Source organism: Toxotes jaculatrix, chromosome 19 (assembly GCF_017976425.1).
Source record: "Toxotes jaculatrix isolate fToxJac2 chromosome 19, fToxJac2.pri, whole genome shotgun sequence".
NCBI classification, from domain to species: domain Eukaryota; kingdom Metazoa; phylum Chordata; class Actinopteri; family Toxotidae; genus Toxotes; species Toxotes jaculatrix.
The window spans coordinates 19,608,936-19,625,624 of NC_054412.1; the positions used below are offsets into that span (position 1 = coordinate 19,608,936).

The 16,689-nt window shown below is 43.0% G+C and overlaps 1 protein-coding gene across 1 annotated transcript; it reads left to right on the plus strand.

The window, feature by feature from the left end:
• The first annotated feature begins 1,260 nt into the window (after positions 1–1,260).
• On the plus strand, positions 1,261–8,363 carry ufl1 (UFM1-specific ligase 1). The gene is made up of 19 exons (XM_041065140.1): positions 1,261–1,446; positions 1,678–1,823; positions 1,939–1,967; positions 2,122–2,219; positions 2,454–2,568; positions 2,698–2,828; positions 2,907–2,965; positions 3,059–3,205; positions 4,352–4,527; positions 4,645–4,824; positions 4,921–5,047; positions 5,147–5,269; positions 5,461–5,581; positions 5,675–5,841; positions 6,079–6,209; positions 6,360–6,440; positions 6,526–6,611; positions 6,700–6,880; positions 7,871–8,363. The coding sequence occupies exons 1-19, from the start codon at positions 1,370–1,372 to the stop codon at positions 8,111–8,113; spliced, it is 2,418 nt and encodes an 805-aa protein (XP_040921074.1). The 5' UTR covers positions 1,261–1,369; the 3' UTR covers positions 8,114–8,363.
• Positions 8,364–16,689: the final 8,326 nt, after the last annotated feature.

The window sequence follows — 16,689 nt, forward strand, 5'->3', positions numbered from 1 at the left end:
GTATACTGATATGGAATCTGGTTATGGAGAGGTTATTTCAAGAAGTTCCTCATCACAGCGAGCTATTAGAGCATACATGGCTCTGAGACATAGTTCACTTCCGCCAGACACAGAGGGACAGTTTTCTCATTGAGATTGTGCTTTTTTAAAAATTAACTTGCAATTAATTACATATAGGCCTGCAGTGAATATGCATATGACATATAATTACAGTATTTCACTCCTACCAGGTCTTTGCTGGCATGATGGAGTGCTTCATCCACCACAGCACCATCTGTTAGCCTCCCTGGAAGGAATTTAATGGCCTGTAGAATACTGCTCCCCAGAGGTTAAAGATTTGAACTGCAGCTTGTGTTGGTTGCATTACTTTTGATATCATGTCTCAATGAGCAGCTACAGCAGAATGGACAGTTTAAGACAGTGACTTGTACCAGTTTTCATCAGCTGGAAAATTAAAAAATATTACTGTTTGTGTCATTACTATTATTCATTTTGGTTATTAGCTCGGATTGGTCCAGAATACAGGCGCAGTAGGTTAATGTTAAATGGTCAGGTCATTCAACATACAATAAAAGAGAGTATATTAAAGTAAAAACATGCCTGATTACATCAGTGGTTCTCAAACTGCAACCTGTGGGGTGGGCAACCCTGGAGGGGGCACAGAGCCACTACATTTGGAAGGTTGCATTAATATGATTTATGTAAGGAAAACAAACAACCCAGAATTTGCTGATGCAATGGTGCTAACCATTATTTCACTAAAATTCAATTTGTTGTTTCCCCTGTTATAGTTGTTTACCTTTTCAGAATGGGGCTATGCCAGAGAAAGTTTGAGAAGCACTTGGTTACATTAATACTGACTCCACTTGTTGCATTGTTCAGTCACATATTTAAAAGATATTTGATTATGTTTTTGTATGCCTCTCTTATTATACTCATATCTGCTATTAATGCTCTTATTTTTCAGACAATAAATACATTTATGTTAATTTAAATGCTCCTTTGTCCTCACTAATCTAATATTTCTTTGTTTATATATATCTCGGCTGTAGATCTCCAGCTCCAGTCTACCTGTACTCTCCTAATGTGGATTCTGTTAGAGGAATTTAATTTAGGAGTGACAGAACAGGTGTACTGAACACATACTGGTACTGCAACTGCAACTAAAGTCTGTGCGCGAAACGGTGGAAGGAGGAGATTTGGTCCTTGTGGCTTACTGTTCTACGTCACTGTATGTTGACGTGTGGCTCTTGTAGAGAGCTGCTGTCTTCTCAGCCAGCTATAGCTAGCTAATACTTCTTGAAAGTGAAGTGGTTAACGGAAGCCCTGACAGCTGATCGTGTTATAAACAGATTATAAACCTTTAATAATGGCGGCTGACTGGGAGGAAATTCGTCGGCTTGCCGCTGACTTCCAGAGAGCGCAGTTTACTGACACAGTGCAAAGGTAACCGCACCTACCGCTATATGCAGCTGTTAGCAGCGAAGCTAATGTTGGCTAACTTTAAACTCTCATTCAAAAGTAACGCTAAACCTATAAGCTGTGAAGTGTTTCATTTCTGTCAGCAGCTGTCGTTAGCAATAACAAGATTTTTTTTTTTTTTTAAAAAACAACAACAACAAATGTCTAACTGGCAGGATAACGCTCCTAATGACACTTATGGGAACCTTTCCACAGGCTGTCGGAGAGAAACTGCATTGAAATCATTGCAAAACTGGTTCAGGACAAGAAGCTGGATGTGGTGCACACACTTGATGGAAAGGAGTATATCACCCCAGCACAGATCAGGAGGGAGATCCAAGATGAGCTCTACGTGCATGGAGGTCAGTGTTGACAGCCAAACACTTGTAATGACAGGCAGGGTCCAGAAATGTTACTGTCACCCACTGAGCAGCTACAGTATGGTGAGTGAATGAGTCCTGTCATTTTATTTCACAGGTCGAATCAACATCGTGGACCTCCAGCAGGTGTGTATTAAATATTGCTTTAAATATTGCTGTGTGTTACAAGCTGTGTCCTGTACCATGTGCTTATAGCAAGCTGACATCTGGAGTTTTCATGTTATCAGTAGTCTGTTATTAAAACATTGTAAACATGTTGTCATGATCCTCTCCTCTACAGATTATCAATGTGGACTGGGTCCATGTTGAAAACAGAGCAAGTGACATTGCAAAGTCTGATAAAGGCGTTCAGCTGGTACTGGGACAACTTATTGATGAGTGAGTGTGACGCTTTTACCACACTAGTGCTCCACAAAACATCAATTGTTTTGAGTTTGTTTCATATAAATATGAATTTATACACCTGCATACCTCACTGTGAAAAGTATTTAATGTAGCCCAATTTCAGCATGAGAGAAGAGTATAAAAAAAAACTAAGGTCTGAAAGGGTCAGTCCTTTGCTGGGAAACTAAGTGATTAAATCTAAACTTGATTATCTTGTGTTGTCTGCAGCACGTACCTGGACCGTTTAGCCGAGGAGGTGAATGACAAACTGCAGGAGGCCGGTCTGATCAGTATCGCAGAGCTGTGCAAAAGCTACGACCTCCCAGGAGATTTCTTAACTGAGGCGAGACACACTGCAGCCAGTCTTTACCTGCATGGGTTCATCAGAGAGGAAATCTCATCATACATTAGGCAGGACATTTTTTTTTTTATCACTGTTGAGCAAAAACATGATGAGTGTGTGCTTTCACAGGAGTTGTCGAAGCGTCTTGGGAAGCTTATCCAAGGAGAAATGGACCAGTACAACAGGGGAGTCATATTTACTCCAGCTTTCGTTGCTCGACACAAAGCCAGAATACGAGGCCTTTTCAGCGCCATCACAAGGTAAACGATAAGATATTTCATACGTGAGACGTTTTGTATTTTGTACTAAACGCCCTCCTGTTTGTCTTTGTTCTGCAGGCCAACACCTGTCAGCAGCATGATCGGAGCTTTTGGATTTCAGGAACATCTTCTGTATTGTAAGGAGAGACTTCTCTGATGATCGATGGTCATTTGTTCGACTGCGGTTGTCCCACAGTGTTTTTCATCAGATTGGTTTTGTCGTTGCACAGCTGTCCTGGAGGAGCTGGTGAACACTGGACGCCTCAAAGGAAGTGTGGTCGGAGGGCGACAGGACAAAGCAGTGTACATCCCCGATATTTACTCCAAAACACAGAACTCCTGGGTGGACTCTTTCCTCCAGCAGAATGGGTATTTAGGTATGTTTTGTTTTATCCAGTTTTTCTGTTTTAAAATTCCTCCCGAAAAACTTTGACAAGACCAAGTCAAGTTACATCAAGCATCAACAAACCAAACTGCATTAATGTTTAAAACACTCTGTCCCCTTAGAGTGGTCTTTCTCAGGCTGCGTTTACACATTGATTTTTGTAAGCTTGCTTTTACTCTCTTAATTAATTAATTTAATTATCATGTGAATAAAATATACCTGAATGCCCCCCACAGGGAAACTTGTCTTCCACAAAGAATAAATTGCAAGGTACAATTCAAAGACACCAAATAATACGCAAGACAATAAAGAAAAAAAAAAAAACATACTGAGAAAAAGTTACACAAGTGCACAAAACCCAGGACAGCTGCATCTTACATTAACATTATTCTACTTTTCATTTTACTGGCTTTATGCTTTTCTGAGCCCTTGTTGCACTTTGTTAGGTTTGATGAATGAGCACAAGTGAAAAGTGATTTTTCATCATTTCAGCACACGTGCAGTAAATAACCATAACCACAGAGTATTAAAACACACAGCAAATCTTCTAATTCAGTCATGGGGAGGGGCGGGATAGTGCTGCCATCCTCGTGATCATGCACTGAGTTTTCCTGATTTATAAAACCAGCGGAGAACCATGAGGACAAACCTCAGCTTCAGATTTTGATTGATGTATTTTTAATGTTTGGGACCAGTGAACAGTGTTGATCACATCAGTGATGATCAGTGTATTTTCCCCACACATCATTTTTGTTTGTCCTGGTACCTTGTCAGAGTGATATCCTTCAGAATGAGGAAGCCTTTTTCCCCACATTTCCTGTTAGAGAAATAAAAGCTGAAGCTTTCTCACCTTCTCCGTGGTGCAGACTCCAGGGTTAGGGTTGCTCTTTAAGTGTTTCAGTCTTCATGTGGAAATGAGCCAACAGATACGGCAGCTTGGACACTCCGGGAGCTGTGATTGGTCAGCCTGTTGAGAGTGAAGACAAGATGGAAGAAGTTTTTTTCCTCTATTTATTTTGTATTTTTATACTTTATTTAGTCTGTTAAGTGAACCCCTTGTATCACATATAAATCCAGCTTTACAGCAGCAGTGTGAAGTGTCTACCTTAGTGTAACTGATGAGGTTTTCCTCCTGCAGAGTTCGATGCGTTGGTCAGGCTGGGGATCCCCGACCCCCCCAGCTACATAAGGAAACGCTTTAAATCCAACAAGCTGCTGTTCCTCAGAGCAGCCTGCGTGGGTCAGGCGCTGGTGGACCAGGTGGAGGCCTCTGTGGAGGAGGCTGTCAACTCCGCCACATGGACTGACATACAGGTGCTCACACAGTGCTGGAGTTAGCTGTTATTACATGAATCATTATTAATCATTTATCTTAATAAAAAATAAAGTTTCTTAAGTTTCTCGCTCTCATTCTGACCCTGGCTGCTTCAGCCGATTCTGCCCAGCTGCCTGTCGATGGAGGACGTTGGGATGTTGATCAACCAGGCGATGAGGAACACTGGCGTCCAGTCCTCGGCCAGGCTGCTGGGAGGCACAGTCGTCGTCAGTGAGAAGTTCATCAGCAGCTGCCTGTCGTTGTTTGATGAGGCCATGCAGCAGAAAGCCCAGAAGGTTTTTTCACACTCACACGTCTCTGTAGAAAACACAGTTACAAAAACACACAGTGAAAATTACAGCGTCTGTGCTTTTCTGTGATGCGGTTTTCAGGAAGTGAAGAACAATCCCGTGTTTCTGATCACTGAAGATGATTTGAAGCAGGCGTCCGCGCTGACAGACAGCTCGTCACTCTCGAAAAAGGAAAAGAGAGAAGCTGAGCGCAGGAAGAAGGCTACAGGTGTGTTGAGAAACAGCCCCCACCTCCCTTTGAGACAGAACGCGCGTGCTGTTTATCTCGGAACGATGTGTCACGTGTTAACTGTCTTGTCTTGTCCAGAGGGAAGTGGCAGTGTGAGAGCAGGCGGAGGAGGCAACGCCAGGGAAATCCGGATTCGCAAAACCAAGAAGAAAGGCAGAAAAGACGAGGACAGCGATGAGGAAACCGGACCTTCGCAGCAAAGTAACGCTGAGGGCCACGAAGCCATTTTATCTTCACAGGGACATAATGTCTCTATATGCACATTGAGCCTGTTCAGTGAGGCATTTTACTGCAACAAGAGCGTAATGGCTGGTTGGCTAGAAATAAAAGACAAAGTTAAATGCAGTATCATCCCTGTGAGACTAATTAGCATGTGTATCACCTTTGCCAAGATCGCGGCAAACAGACTGAAGCCCCCTTTATGGCCCAGGAGGAGATCGTGGCTGTTTTAGAGGCGAGAGTGAGCGACTGCCCTGAAGAAATCCTCTCTGAGCTGGCGGAGCATTTAGTAAGGTAATGCACAGGTTTCTGTCCGTTTGCTTTCCCTGCCAGAGCTACTTCAAAGAGAGCACTTAGTCCAGACTCTCAGCGTTAATGTCTCCGCAGGCCTCTGACGAAAGCCTATCAGGAGGTGCTGCGGACGGTGTTCATGTCCTCCACCAGCTCTCCATCGGGGGCCAACAAGAAGAGGAGCATGAAGGAGCTGCAGGAGGAGATCACCAACCTGTACAACAACATCCGACTCTTTGAAAAAAGCACCAAGTTCTTCTCGGGTAAATCCTGCACTAACGTGGGAACGAAACATCACAGTTGAACAGCACTTTAGTATTTGGTCCTCAGGCTTTCATCAGGTAAAGGTCACATAGACGAGCACTGTTTGATCCTGCACACCTTTCATGGGGGGCTCATTTCAGAACACACTTCATACTCTGAGCTCTGATCTATCACAAAGCTGCAGAAACAGCCCAAGGTTCAAAGGTTAACCCCACAGACATATGTTGTCCGTGCAGATGAAACCCAGGTCCACATTGCCAAGCACGTCCTGAAGACGGTGTGCACCGACGTCGCCAACATCCTGGTGAACTTCCTGGCTGCTGACCTGATGATGTCTGTGGAGAACCCCAGCTCCATCACCAACGAGGTCAGAGAACACTCCCAGTGTGTCCCAGACGTTATAAGAAGGGGACAAAAGAGTTGATTAAGCCGGTGTGTGTCATTGTTTGAAAAGCTCTGTGGGACCTTGTTAGCTTGGACTCGTTTTACCTTGAATGTCTCTGATGTGTTGCCTCAGGTCAGAGTGAAGATTCTGGGCAAACTGTCCGAGGAGACCAAAGGGCCTCTCATGAAGCTGCACAACTGCCTGAATGGAAAAGTAAGTACGTTTCCTGTCAGTTGCATCATCAGGTGGTGGCTTTGCCCTGCAGGATAAAAATGTAAATACTTGTACTCATTTGCAGAACATTGAAGACTTTCTGACCAACATAGAGATCTGTGCTGAAGTGTGTGGATTCATGCTGAAGAAGGGAGACAAGAAGAAGGAGAGGTAGCCAAAACACTGGATTTGTGGTTTTGGTTTTTTTGGACTTTGAGTTCTGAGTGACCGACTTGCATGTATGTTTGTTTGTTTGCAGACAGGCCCTGTTCCTGCACCGTCAGGCTCTCACCGATCAGCTCAAGGAGACGGAGGACCCAGCTCTGGTTCTCCACCTGACCAGCGTGCTGCTGTTTCAGGCCAGCACCCACTGCATGCTGCACGCCCCAGGACGCTGCGTGCCTCAGATCATCGGCACGCTCACGGGCCGAATACCTACAGTATGCCTGACTCACTCACTAAAAACTCCACCAGTAATACCAGTATGAGGCTGTATCATACCGGTTTAATGTTGCAAGCATTCTCAACATACTGTGCAGTCATAAAGAGGTTTTTCCACCTATGCAAAGGATTTTCCACTCACCCACAATACTTGTTCTTCTCGGTTTACCAGGTCGTTTGCCATTCTCTAGGTTTCCTGTGCATCTGCTTTTTATAAAATAAGTGTACCAAACCGTTGATCTCTGGAAAACCAGCTGCCCCTTACACGGGGGCACCTCTTTACTCCACCTCAGTCTAAATCTCAACTCTCAGTCACCTCTGAGCCACGTGTGAGCTGCTTTGCGTGTGAGCTAACGAGGAAAACGACAAACAGCTGCATGAGAAACATTTAGTCGCTAAGAGTCCAATGTGGGCTTGTATGTGTTTAAAAGGCTATGTTTCTCTCACACACAGTTCTTTCTGTAGTGATCTAAACCTTGGCACTTCAGTGTAGCATCCATTATTTTATCTCACATTAAAAATTTGCTGAAGCTCAGTCCAAAGAACAACAGCTGTGTAACTGTCTGGACTGTGTGTTGAATGAGTTATTGGTTGCTGTTTTCATTCCTCGTGTCCATATTGGCTGTGAACAGATCTTTTGTGAAGCAGCTTCAAGCTCATATGGAGCTTGACCAGCCTGAGCTTACATCCAACACCAGCAAGTATCTGTCTCATCATGTGGAAACAAAGACAGACAGAGGGAATTTAGTGCTTTAACAGAACTGTAACACAGTGATGAAGCTTTATATTGGCTGCAGTTAAACTCTGTGGTCTAAATGCATCGGCAAATGTTGGCAACACACTGCTCCGTCTTCAGATTGTTTACATCCGGTTTTTCAGACCCGACAGCTGTCGGTAATCTCCATCTGCCGCAGTGTCAGTGTAACAGAGCGTTTGTTTGGTGAGTTAAAGAGCTGAAATGTTTTTCATGTGTCCGTGTGTTGTTGCAGGAGCAGCAGCAGCTGCTGTCTGCCTACCAGGGCCTGGTGGTGAAGCAGCTGGTGAGCCAGAGTCAGGGCAAGAAGGAGGAGAAGAAGGAGGAGGAGGAGAAGGAGGAGGCTGAGGGCGAGGCCGGCAAGGCGGAGGAGCAGGACGAGGAGGCCAGGAGCGTCCGCACGCAGCTCATAGCCCTGACACCTCAGGTGAAGGAGCTGGTGCTGTCCCAGAGGAAGACATCCGTGAACGAGGACTGAACATTTCAAACATTAGAGGAGTGAATGTTGGAACTGATCTGTGACTGATGATTTTTTTTTCTATGGTCTTACATGTTGAGATAAAAGCAGCTTTTAAGACTGTATTTTTGTGATTTATCCACGTGGACATAATTCTAAACTATTAAAGTAAATTCCTGTGCGGGATGTCTCACTGTAAACCCAACTAAACATGAACATCCTCAATGAGGTCCTGATTTTCATGCATTCATTAAAAGCTCACTTCTTCCTCCCTCGTATGGTCCCTCGATTTATTCCCTGTCAGAGGTCGTGGAGTCATTCAGTCCTGTGATTACGGTGCTGACTCATGTCTCAGGAGCAGAACCCATGTTTCTACACACACCTGGGAAACTTTATCCTTTAGGCTTGGAAACTGCAGTGGACAAACCAACTTGCTTGTCTTTCTGGTAACAGAAAACCGAGTCTCCAGAAGCTTCAGAAGAAGTGAGTAAGCCCGACCTTGAATTGAGACTGAACTTGTCAAACTCAACTTCAAAGTAATGAAAAGTTCAGCATCTACCGTCCTTGATCAAATGGTTCCTGCTGATGCAGTTGAAAGTTCAAAAGTGAGTTGAGTTTGAAGTATTAAAATGGATTTGATCATTTCTGCCTCTCGTGGAAAGACTTAATGGAAAAGCTGATACATATTTAATATTGGGAGCATGCTATAATTTAACATGGGGTCAGAGCTGTGTCACATTGCTGTAGTTATTCCTGTGAGAGAAACAGGAGATTGGAAAACATGAGTCTCCCTCTCGTGGCAACTTGTGGAATTCCATCTACAGTTAAAACCGATGGTTTCAATGGTAAATGAAATTCAGTGTGCAAGTTCTCCTTTCTAACACCGGGGGGCGACAGCAGCCAACTAAAATATCCCAACAATAAACAGAGCCAGGAAAAGATGCTCTGTCTGACATGTTTCTGCACATGAACTCCAACTGAATTTAGATTAAACCACAATCATGCTAACAGTACTGAAGATACACTACATCAAAAGGTCAAAAGTGTGTGGACATCCTAACATTACACTCATATGTCCTTAACTTCCTACAATAATGATGTAGCCTCTACAGCAGCCTCTGCTCCTCTGGATTCTCAGTCTCGAGGTTCTCGACCTTTTGGATTCAGGCTTTGCATCAGATTCTGAGACCTGTCTGGAAGGATTTGCTAACAATTCCCATTCCAGTTTATGCCAAAGGTGTTGGACGGCGTTGAGGTCAGGGGTCTGTGAGGGACAGTCATCCATACCAAACCATGTCTATATGGACCTGTCTTTGTTCGTGTGTATAAACAGGTATAACTGGTGTTGGAAGCACAGGACTGTGTAGTAGGAAACTGTGGGAAACACTTCCCCTTCACTGCTCTTGAACGTAGCCCTTGCAGGTTCACTAGCTCCTCCTTTCCTTACAATCAGGCCCAGAGATATTTAAACACCTCGTTAGCTTTGTAGCTTCACACTCTCGCTCCTCATCGTGTGCCATGTTTGCAGCTCTCCTCATTCATACAGCAGAAGCATGTAGCCTGACACTGCCACTGAGGACAGGACCGCTCACTGTGGACACTGTCCTAGGTGGGGATGGACAGACGAAGCCTGATGATGTTCCTGAAGCTTTGTAGCTTTGATGAAACAAAGCACAGCAACATCTAGTGATGTACAGAAATGATAGCAGCCATTAAGGAGAGTGCAGTCAGAGCATTACCTGTTCATCCACTGTCTATGTGTGTTATAAAAGCCTGAGGATGAATGTGATGTTAAAAAACAAGGGTGTTGTTTTGGATGTTCTGACCATGATCAGTTCTAAGTGCACACATGTACAATATCATGTAAACACGTTTCTTTGCTGGCTGACTACTTCCCCAACCTTTCACCTGGTACTGAGGATGCTGGTGAGCTAGTGGGTATACAGAGGCCTGTGAGTCACCCAGTCCTGTTGTGGGTCCTCTGACTTTGCCAAATGTGAGTCTTTAAGACACGGAGACAAACACAACATTTATTAAAGATACTTTAATTAGATGTATTTCTTGTCTTAATAATAGATGACAAATGTTAGCGGTACCTCTGGACTTGTGCAGTGGCACCAGCTGTTACATTTGACAGCTGTTGTGAACCCAGAGATGACTGCAACTGACAACATCTGACACTACAGAACCCCAGGTCCTTGAACCTTTCGTCTAGCAGTGTGGACAATGGCAGGGTAGCTGCAGGTTTTCCCATATGGATTTGTGTTCCTGTGAGTTTTTCCTTTGCTGTGGTGTTTGATTTAAAATGCCCCAGTTTCTTTTTGTTTCCCAAAAGTGGACGTCATCAGGCTCTGCTGTTTGACCAAAGGATCTGTTAACCACTCGGCTGAGGACATGGGTAAAGCAGGTGATGTGTGACAGCTTTAGTATGTTTGCACATGATATCATTATATTTGCTGCACAATCTGTTACCAGGCTCCTCACTTTGCCTTCAAGTCTCCACTGTGCCATCACAGTATCCTCAGCCTCAGCTCTGTGAGCTGCTGAGTGAGGGAACTTCTTCACACTGTAGTGAATGATAAAGTGCTCCAGTGTTTGAATAAAGGACTGTGGAATAAAAAAAAAGGCTAAAAAAGATCCACTTCAGACCAAGGCAATTTTATTTCCCTAGCTGGGGGATAACAGGTGGAAATGTTCCCACACTCTTGATCTTCTGTGTCCACCTGTTCTCTCTCCCTCCACCACAATTGTCTTTGATTAAAACCTTCATCAACAAAGCCCCCGAAAGGGCACGAGAACTTTGGCTGTGTCTGGTAAAAAGGTTCCTCCAGTACAAACTATTATGCTACATTTTAAAATGATGTAACTTTACTGAACAGTGACAGCTGTGGATGTGTTGGAACATATTTTAATACCAGCATAAGCAGAGCAGTTAAAGCTGCTCTGGTCAGTATTTTTATATTAACAATGGCTCAAATGGCTACTTGTAATGTGAAGGAGGGGTCGCTCATAATGAGGAACCCACAGAATCTCACACCCCAGGAAATTCCTAGCATAAACTTCTTAGGAAATGTACAAGACACACAGGTATGTTACTGAGGCAGAGACGTGAGTTAAAAGATTTATAAATGTATTTAATAATCACAAAAAAAAACAAACAAAGACTGGAACTGATGAGAACTGCTGAAAAAGAAAAAAGGAAAGGTGAAAAGAATACCAGCAACTGAATAAAATAGTTAAAATGTATTTTATTATATTTTATATACTAAAAAAGGAGGAAGGCCTCAACAATGGAGTTAAAAGAACAATATATTTAAGATTTTAAAATTCAAGTTAAAAAAAACCAGGCAGAGGCCACATGCAGAGAGGCAGACTACACAAAGGAGTGCCAGGAGTGCTACCACTACTCACCCTTGGTGCAGCAAATCAAACTCACAGCAACCTCACAGCAAATGGTGCAGTCTACAGTGTCCCTGTGTATTAACAAACATGCAATTCAGTGAAGGGCCCTCACCACAGGTGCCTAGCCACAGTAGCACAGTCCGCCTAGAAAGAAAAGAATCTCAAAACAAAATTAAGCCACAAGCAAATGAACAATGATGGTAAAGCAAATATACCGATAAACAATAGTCAGCCAAGCAAAAATACAAAATAACCCAGTTGGCCAGGAGCAAATTCAAACAAAAGAAATCAATAAGAAAATAACAAAAGGAACTGAAGCCTAAACTCAAGGCAAAGTCAAAAACAAAAGGTCAAACTAAATCTACCAGCCAAAACTAAATGTAAAAGATAAATCTAAACAAGTAGACAAAGGTTAAACTAAGATCCAACAAAGGCAGACTAAGGGCAAACTAAGGGGCAAACAAAGGGGCAACTAAAGACGACTAAGGGGGCAAACGAAGGGGCAAACGAAGGGGCAAACGAAGGGGCAAAACAGCAATAGTGCAGGTAAACCTAAAAGAAAGGGGAAGACACACCATTAACCAAGTTGCTTATTTAAAAAGTATTAAAAAAAAAGAACAGTCACAGGCCAACTCACCACAGGATGTTAAAAACTATTATCAAACCCCTCACAAGCAATGCAGCACCTGGACAGCCACAGCAAGGACAGAGCAGGAGGCAAAGAGGGAGACAAACGATCACAGGTGTCTTATATAACTTGTTCCTCATTAGGAGGAGTTAGGAGGGACTGGCTCAAGGCTGCACTCAGCAGCTCCACCTAGAGTAGGGGAGGATATAACATAGCCTGTGTTTATCAAAAGGCTTATACACAAAGTTAGCAACTAGCTGGTGAACATAGTGGAGCATTTAGCAGCTAAGGAGACAAGTGTGGAGACCAAACCAGAGCTAAAAGGAGAATAACCATTAGACTTGCATTCATTGAGTGGACAGAACCACAAGTAAATGCTAATGTTTGTTTAAATAGACAACTATTGTATCATACTGACTCTACACATATGGTGATAATATGTTAATGTTGTGTTTACAGCATGGTCAGTTGCCCTCAGTTGGCCAGAAAGATCCGTTAATGCATGTTTTAGTGCAGTGAAGACAGAAAGTTTGCTAACATTAGCCACTATAGGCTTTTTTTTAAATGTTTTTCCTCCCAGCAAAGACAGAAAAGAGTGAAACAATCTGGGTGTAGATCATATGAGATTAAAAACAATGTTGTGTACATGTAGAATGTAATATGTTGTATACACTGAGCTATTTGTTATAATTTCCCTTGAGAGATTTTTCTTCTGTCTGCAGAAAAGCTCAAAAAACAAAAGAAAAGAAAGAAAACTGAAATCCTTTGACCTGCACTGCGAACGCTGTTTAAAGACCGCAGGAATCCTGAGCTACTGGTAGTCAGACGGATCAATATCCCCACTAAATGTTAAACTCGAGCTTGTGACTTCCTCACGTTCTGAACATAAAGTCCTCCTTTAAAGTGGATCCTCGCTGACATGTGACTGCAGCATGTGCGCCGTGTGGAGGCAGACACACACACTGTCTGCATCCTGGCAAGAAGGAGAGGCTGGCGAGGAGGATGTGCGTGCGTGAGGTCATCATACACACACGAGCACGTGCTCCACATCGCCATGGAAACAGGCATCTCCTCTCGGAGGCCGGATTCTTTTTCTTTTCTTTTCGCTTTCTGTTTTCCACCGAGGCCTCCGGGGGCTTTGGCAAGCGAGAGATGTCAAATGAGGAATTTCATTCTAAAATGAGAGATTCAGAAACAGAGCCTCCTACTCTCTGAATATGATTCATACCAACACAAAAAACACCGAGGCAAAATTAAAACCACGCTAATCCCTTCAGACTACAGAAACATAGGCTCATGGGTAACGCACACCTCTGCATGCAGTGCCGGAAAAAGTATTATGATCCTCACTTCATCTGTAATTTAAAAAGAGAAACGCTCCATATGCTCTCAATAAAGTTCATACCCATTGAAGATCCTACACTTAAGTATTCAAAGGTTCTGCTGGGTGTGTATCACGTACACTGGCTGCAATCTGGATTACATGGGTAAACCTGAATGCTGCTTCATTTCCAGATAAAGTCAAGGACTCCACACTGCTGCACATGACTATTTGACACTGATATTAAGTAATGAATCCAAAAAAAAAAAAATCTTCATCACAGTTTCCAAGGTTGCAAAGATACTGAGTTCACAGTGCTAGAAAACAGAAGAAACCCGAGAATTCTGACTGTTCTCACCCAAAAACTCAAAACCATCAATCAAAACTGGTTTTCTGTTGATTAACTAATCAATGAATTGACTAATCACTGCAGTTCTACTGGCTGTGTTTATCCTTTAAGTATCCCGAGATGGAAAAGCATTGAAAAACACCCCTCAGTTCACTACTTGAGTGATTATTTGTAGTGAAAACATGTCAGGAAACCATAAATGGATCCATATCAATGACATTTGACCCCAGTGAGAATCCAGCAGTAATGACAGCAGTCAGTCCTGGACACACTCTCCAAATTAAATTATACAGGACAGTGTAAGTGGCTCGTACAGTCGATGTAATCCATGTTTATCCAGTCAATAATTGATGTTGTTTATATAAAACCCTAAAAGCCCCTCATAAATTCATCTCTGTACACCATGTACTAATGATTATAGGGACACCGGGTGACTCTGGTTCTCCTGGCAGTGCATAGCAACGGCATGGTGTATGAAAGCATTTCTAAAATCCTGTGTTAGCCTGAGCAGTCACAGTACTTATATTGATTCAGGAGCTAATAGACCATTGTTCAAGCAGTGCAATCTTACATTTTCTTGACCTTTTTAGTTCTGCCCTTGCAAGATAATTTGAGTGCTGCATGACCGTCACTACGGGCAACAAGACGATGCCTTGATCCTCTATAAACTGAAAATATATTCCGCCGCATCTACATTTCTTAGAGCAAGGACATAAACTCACACGGAGGATTTAAGATTCTCAAAAGACATGTTCGAGGTCGCCCGGAAATCCCAGCGCTCGTTCCCCGCCGTGGGTTTCTTAGAACATCAGTTTCACAACAACACGGCAGGTGTGAATGCAGAAATGTGCATCAGGAGACTGCAGAATATCTGGTGCTAAAGCGGTCAAACTGGCTGTGAAACGAGGGAAAGATATAAACATGGCTGTAAATTTCAGATTGTCGACGGCGCACAGTGCTGAGCCCACTCCAGTTAACCCACTCAGTGTAATTCCAGTGCCACCAATTTGAATTCACTGTTGATTATGCCAGAAGGAAAGTGAACATATTTTGCATAAGTCTTCCTATTCTGGATGTAAAAGGATGTTGTTTTAGTGAGCCGACTGTACTGCCAGCATATTATTCTGTTTTCACTGTTGAAGGAAATGTATGGGTCAGGCTCCAAAATGCACCTCCTACATTTTATATAAGGTAACTGATAAACATTGGTGTCTTTCCAATGTCTGTACATTAAATAAAAACATGAAGATTTAATACTAATATTTTATATGGCTGTTATCTTAGCCTCCCTAAAGAATAGTCTAGGGGCAAAACTGACTATGGGAACACTGGGGCTTTATTTTTGGGAAACACAAAACACACAACTGTTACCAATTTACTGTCTGTGCTGCAGCTGTGAATTTCCCACCTGCTGGTTTGAGTCATTTGTTCTCTGCTTTCTGGTTTTGGTGGATTTGTTCACCCCGGCAAACCAATGAACAACGATCAGGGAACATGAAATCGAGGGATAATGAACGATACAGTAACAATGCTAAAGTGCTCCGCACAGTAATACAAGCACAAGTGCCTCTTTGACTTATCTCCTTAGGTGAACATCACTTCATCCACCATCACCACGTCCTCCCGAGACATCTGCAAGTTCCTGTTGCTTAGTAATAGTCTTCAGTGCTATGATTAAAGTGAGCTTCAAAGCTCTGGGCATGCTCATTACTCACTGCTGGCTGCATAATGAATCCCAGGGAGGAGGCTGATTAAGAACACCATCTTTTATAATCACAAGTCTGAAGCAAATCAAACTCAGCTCAGTCTCCGTACTCACTGGAAGCATCTGTGCTTGACCCATCTGCAGCAGCAGGTCACTGAGGTCACTGAAGGTGTAGCCAGTCTTGATATCTGCTCAGAAAAAAACAAGCAGCTGATCTTTCCTGGACGGGCGGTGTTCTCCATATGATGCTACGAGCTGCCAGCAGCCTCATTCGCTCTGCTTTCATGTCGTCCTCACGGATTAACTTCTCTTTGATGTGTCTTTCGGGCAGCTTTCAAATGCACATCTCAGATTAAACACTGACTTACCATCGTATTCATTACACACACTACATAACGTGGGCAGGTTGTGTAGTTGTGCTGGCCAGTGTCATTTTAGACTTTGGTAAATGTAAATTTGTGTTTTAAACAACAGACAAAGTGTTAAAATTTAATTTTGCTTCAGTATTAAAATGTGTATTTAAAGGTAAACAAACATCTTTACATAAACTGGTTCTAACACATTTGCAAAAACCACATCAGCCAAATCTAGAATCTGTTCAGAGACTCTAATAAGTCTGCGCCCATTAAATGTTATTTCAGATAGGAGGAGAAACAGTGGACCAATTAGAGCTTTGTAGGCAGGATTAGGAATGGATGAATCATATCCCCAGCTCACTGCAGAGTAGTGCCGACAGGGCCAGATTTATTGGCCCCCGTGTTTTCAGTTGTTGTCTGACACACGTCTGCCCCCGACATGATATAAGGTAACATGAACATACTGTGTGATTAATGATGTGAAATTAAGTGGGCGGGAGCGTGTATGACATTACCTGCATGCCTGTGCGTGTGCAGTATGACGAACATGACAAACCAAATGTTGATCCTCGTGGATCCCAGTGCAACATTGTGAAAATTCTGAGCTACACAACACCGAAGAAGACAAATTAGACATCCAACTTGTTGCCATGACATGAAAAGTATACTTTAACATACTGCAACAGTGTTCTTTTATTCCATCAGTGGATAAAAGTTATCACATTTGCCTCATTTCTTGAACAGATTTGAGTAACTGTGTTGTTTGCTAATGAAGATTGCTTTTCTCATTTATTAAAATTAGACCGTGGTCTAATTTCCACAAAGAGCTTCTGGGG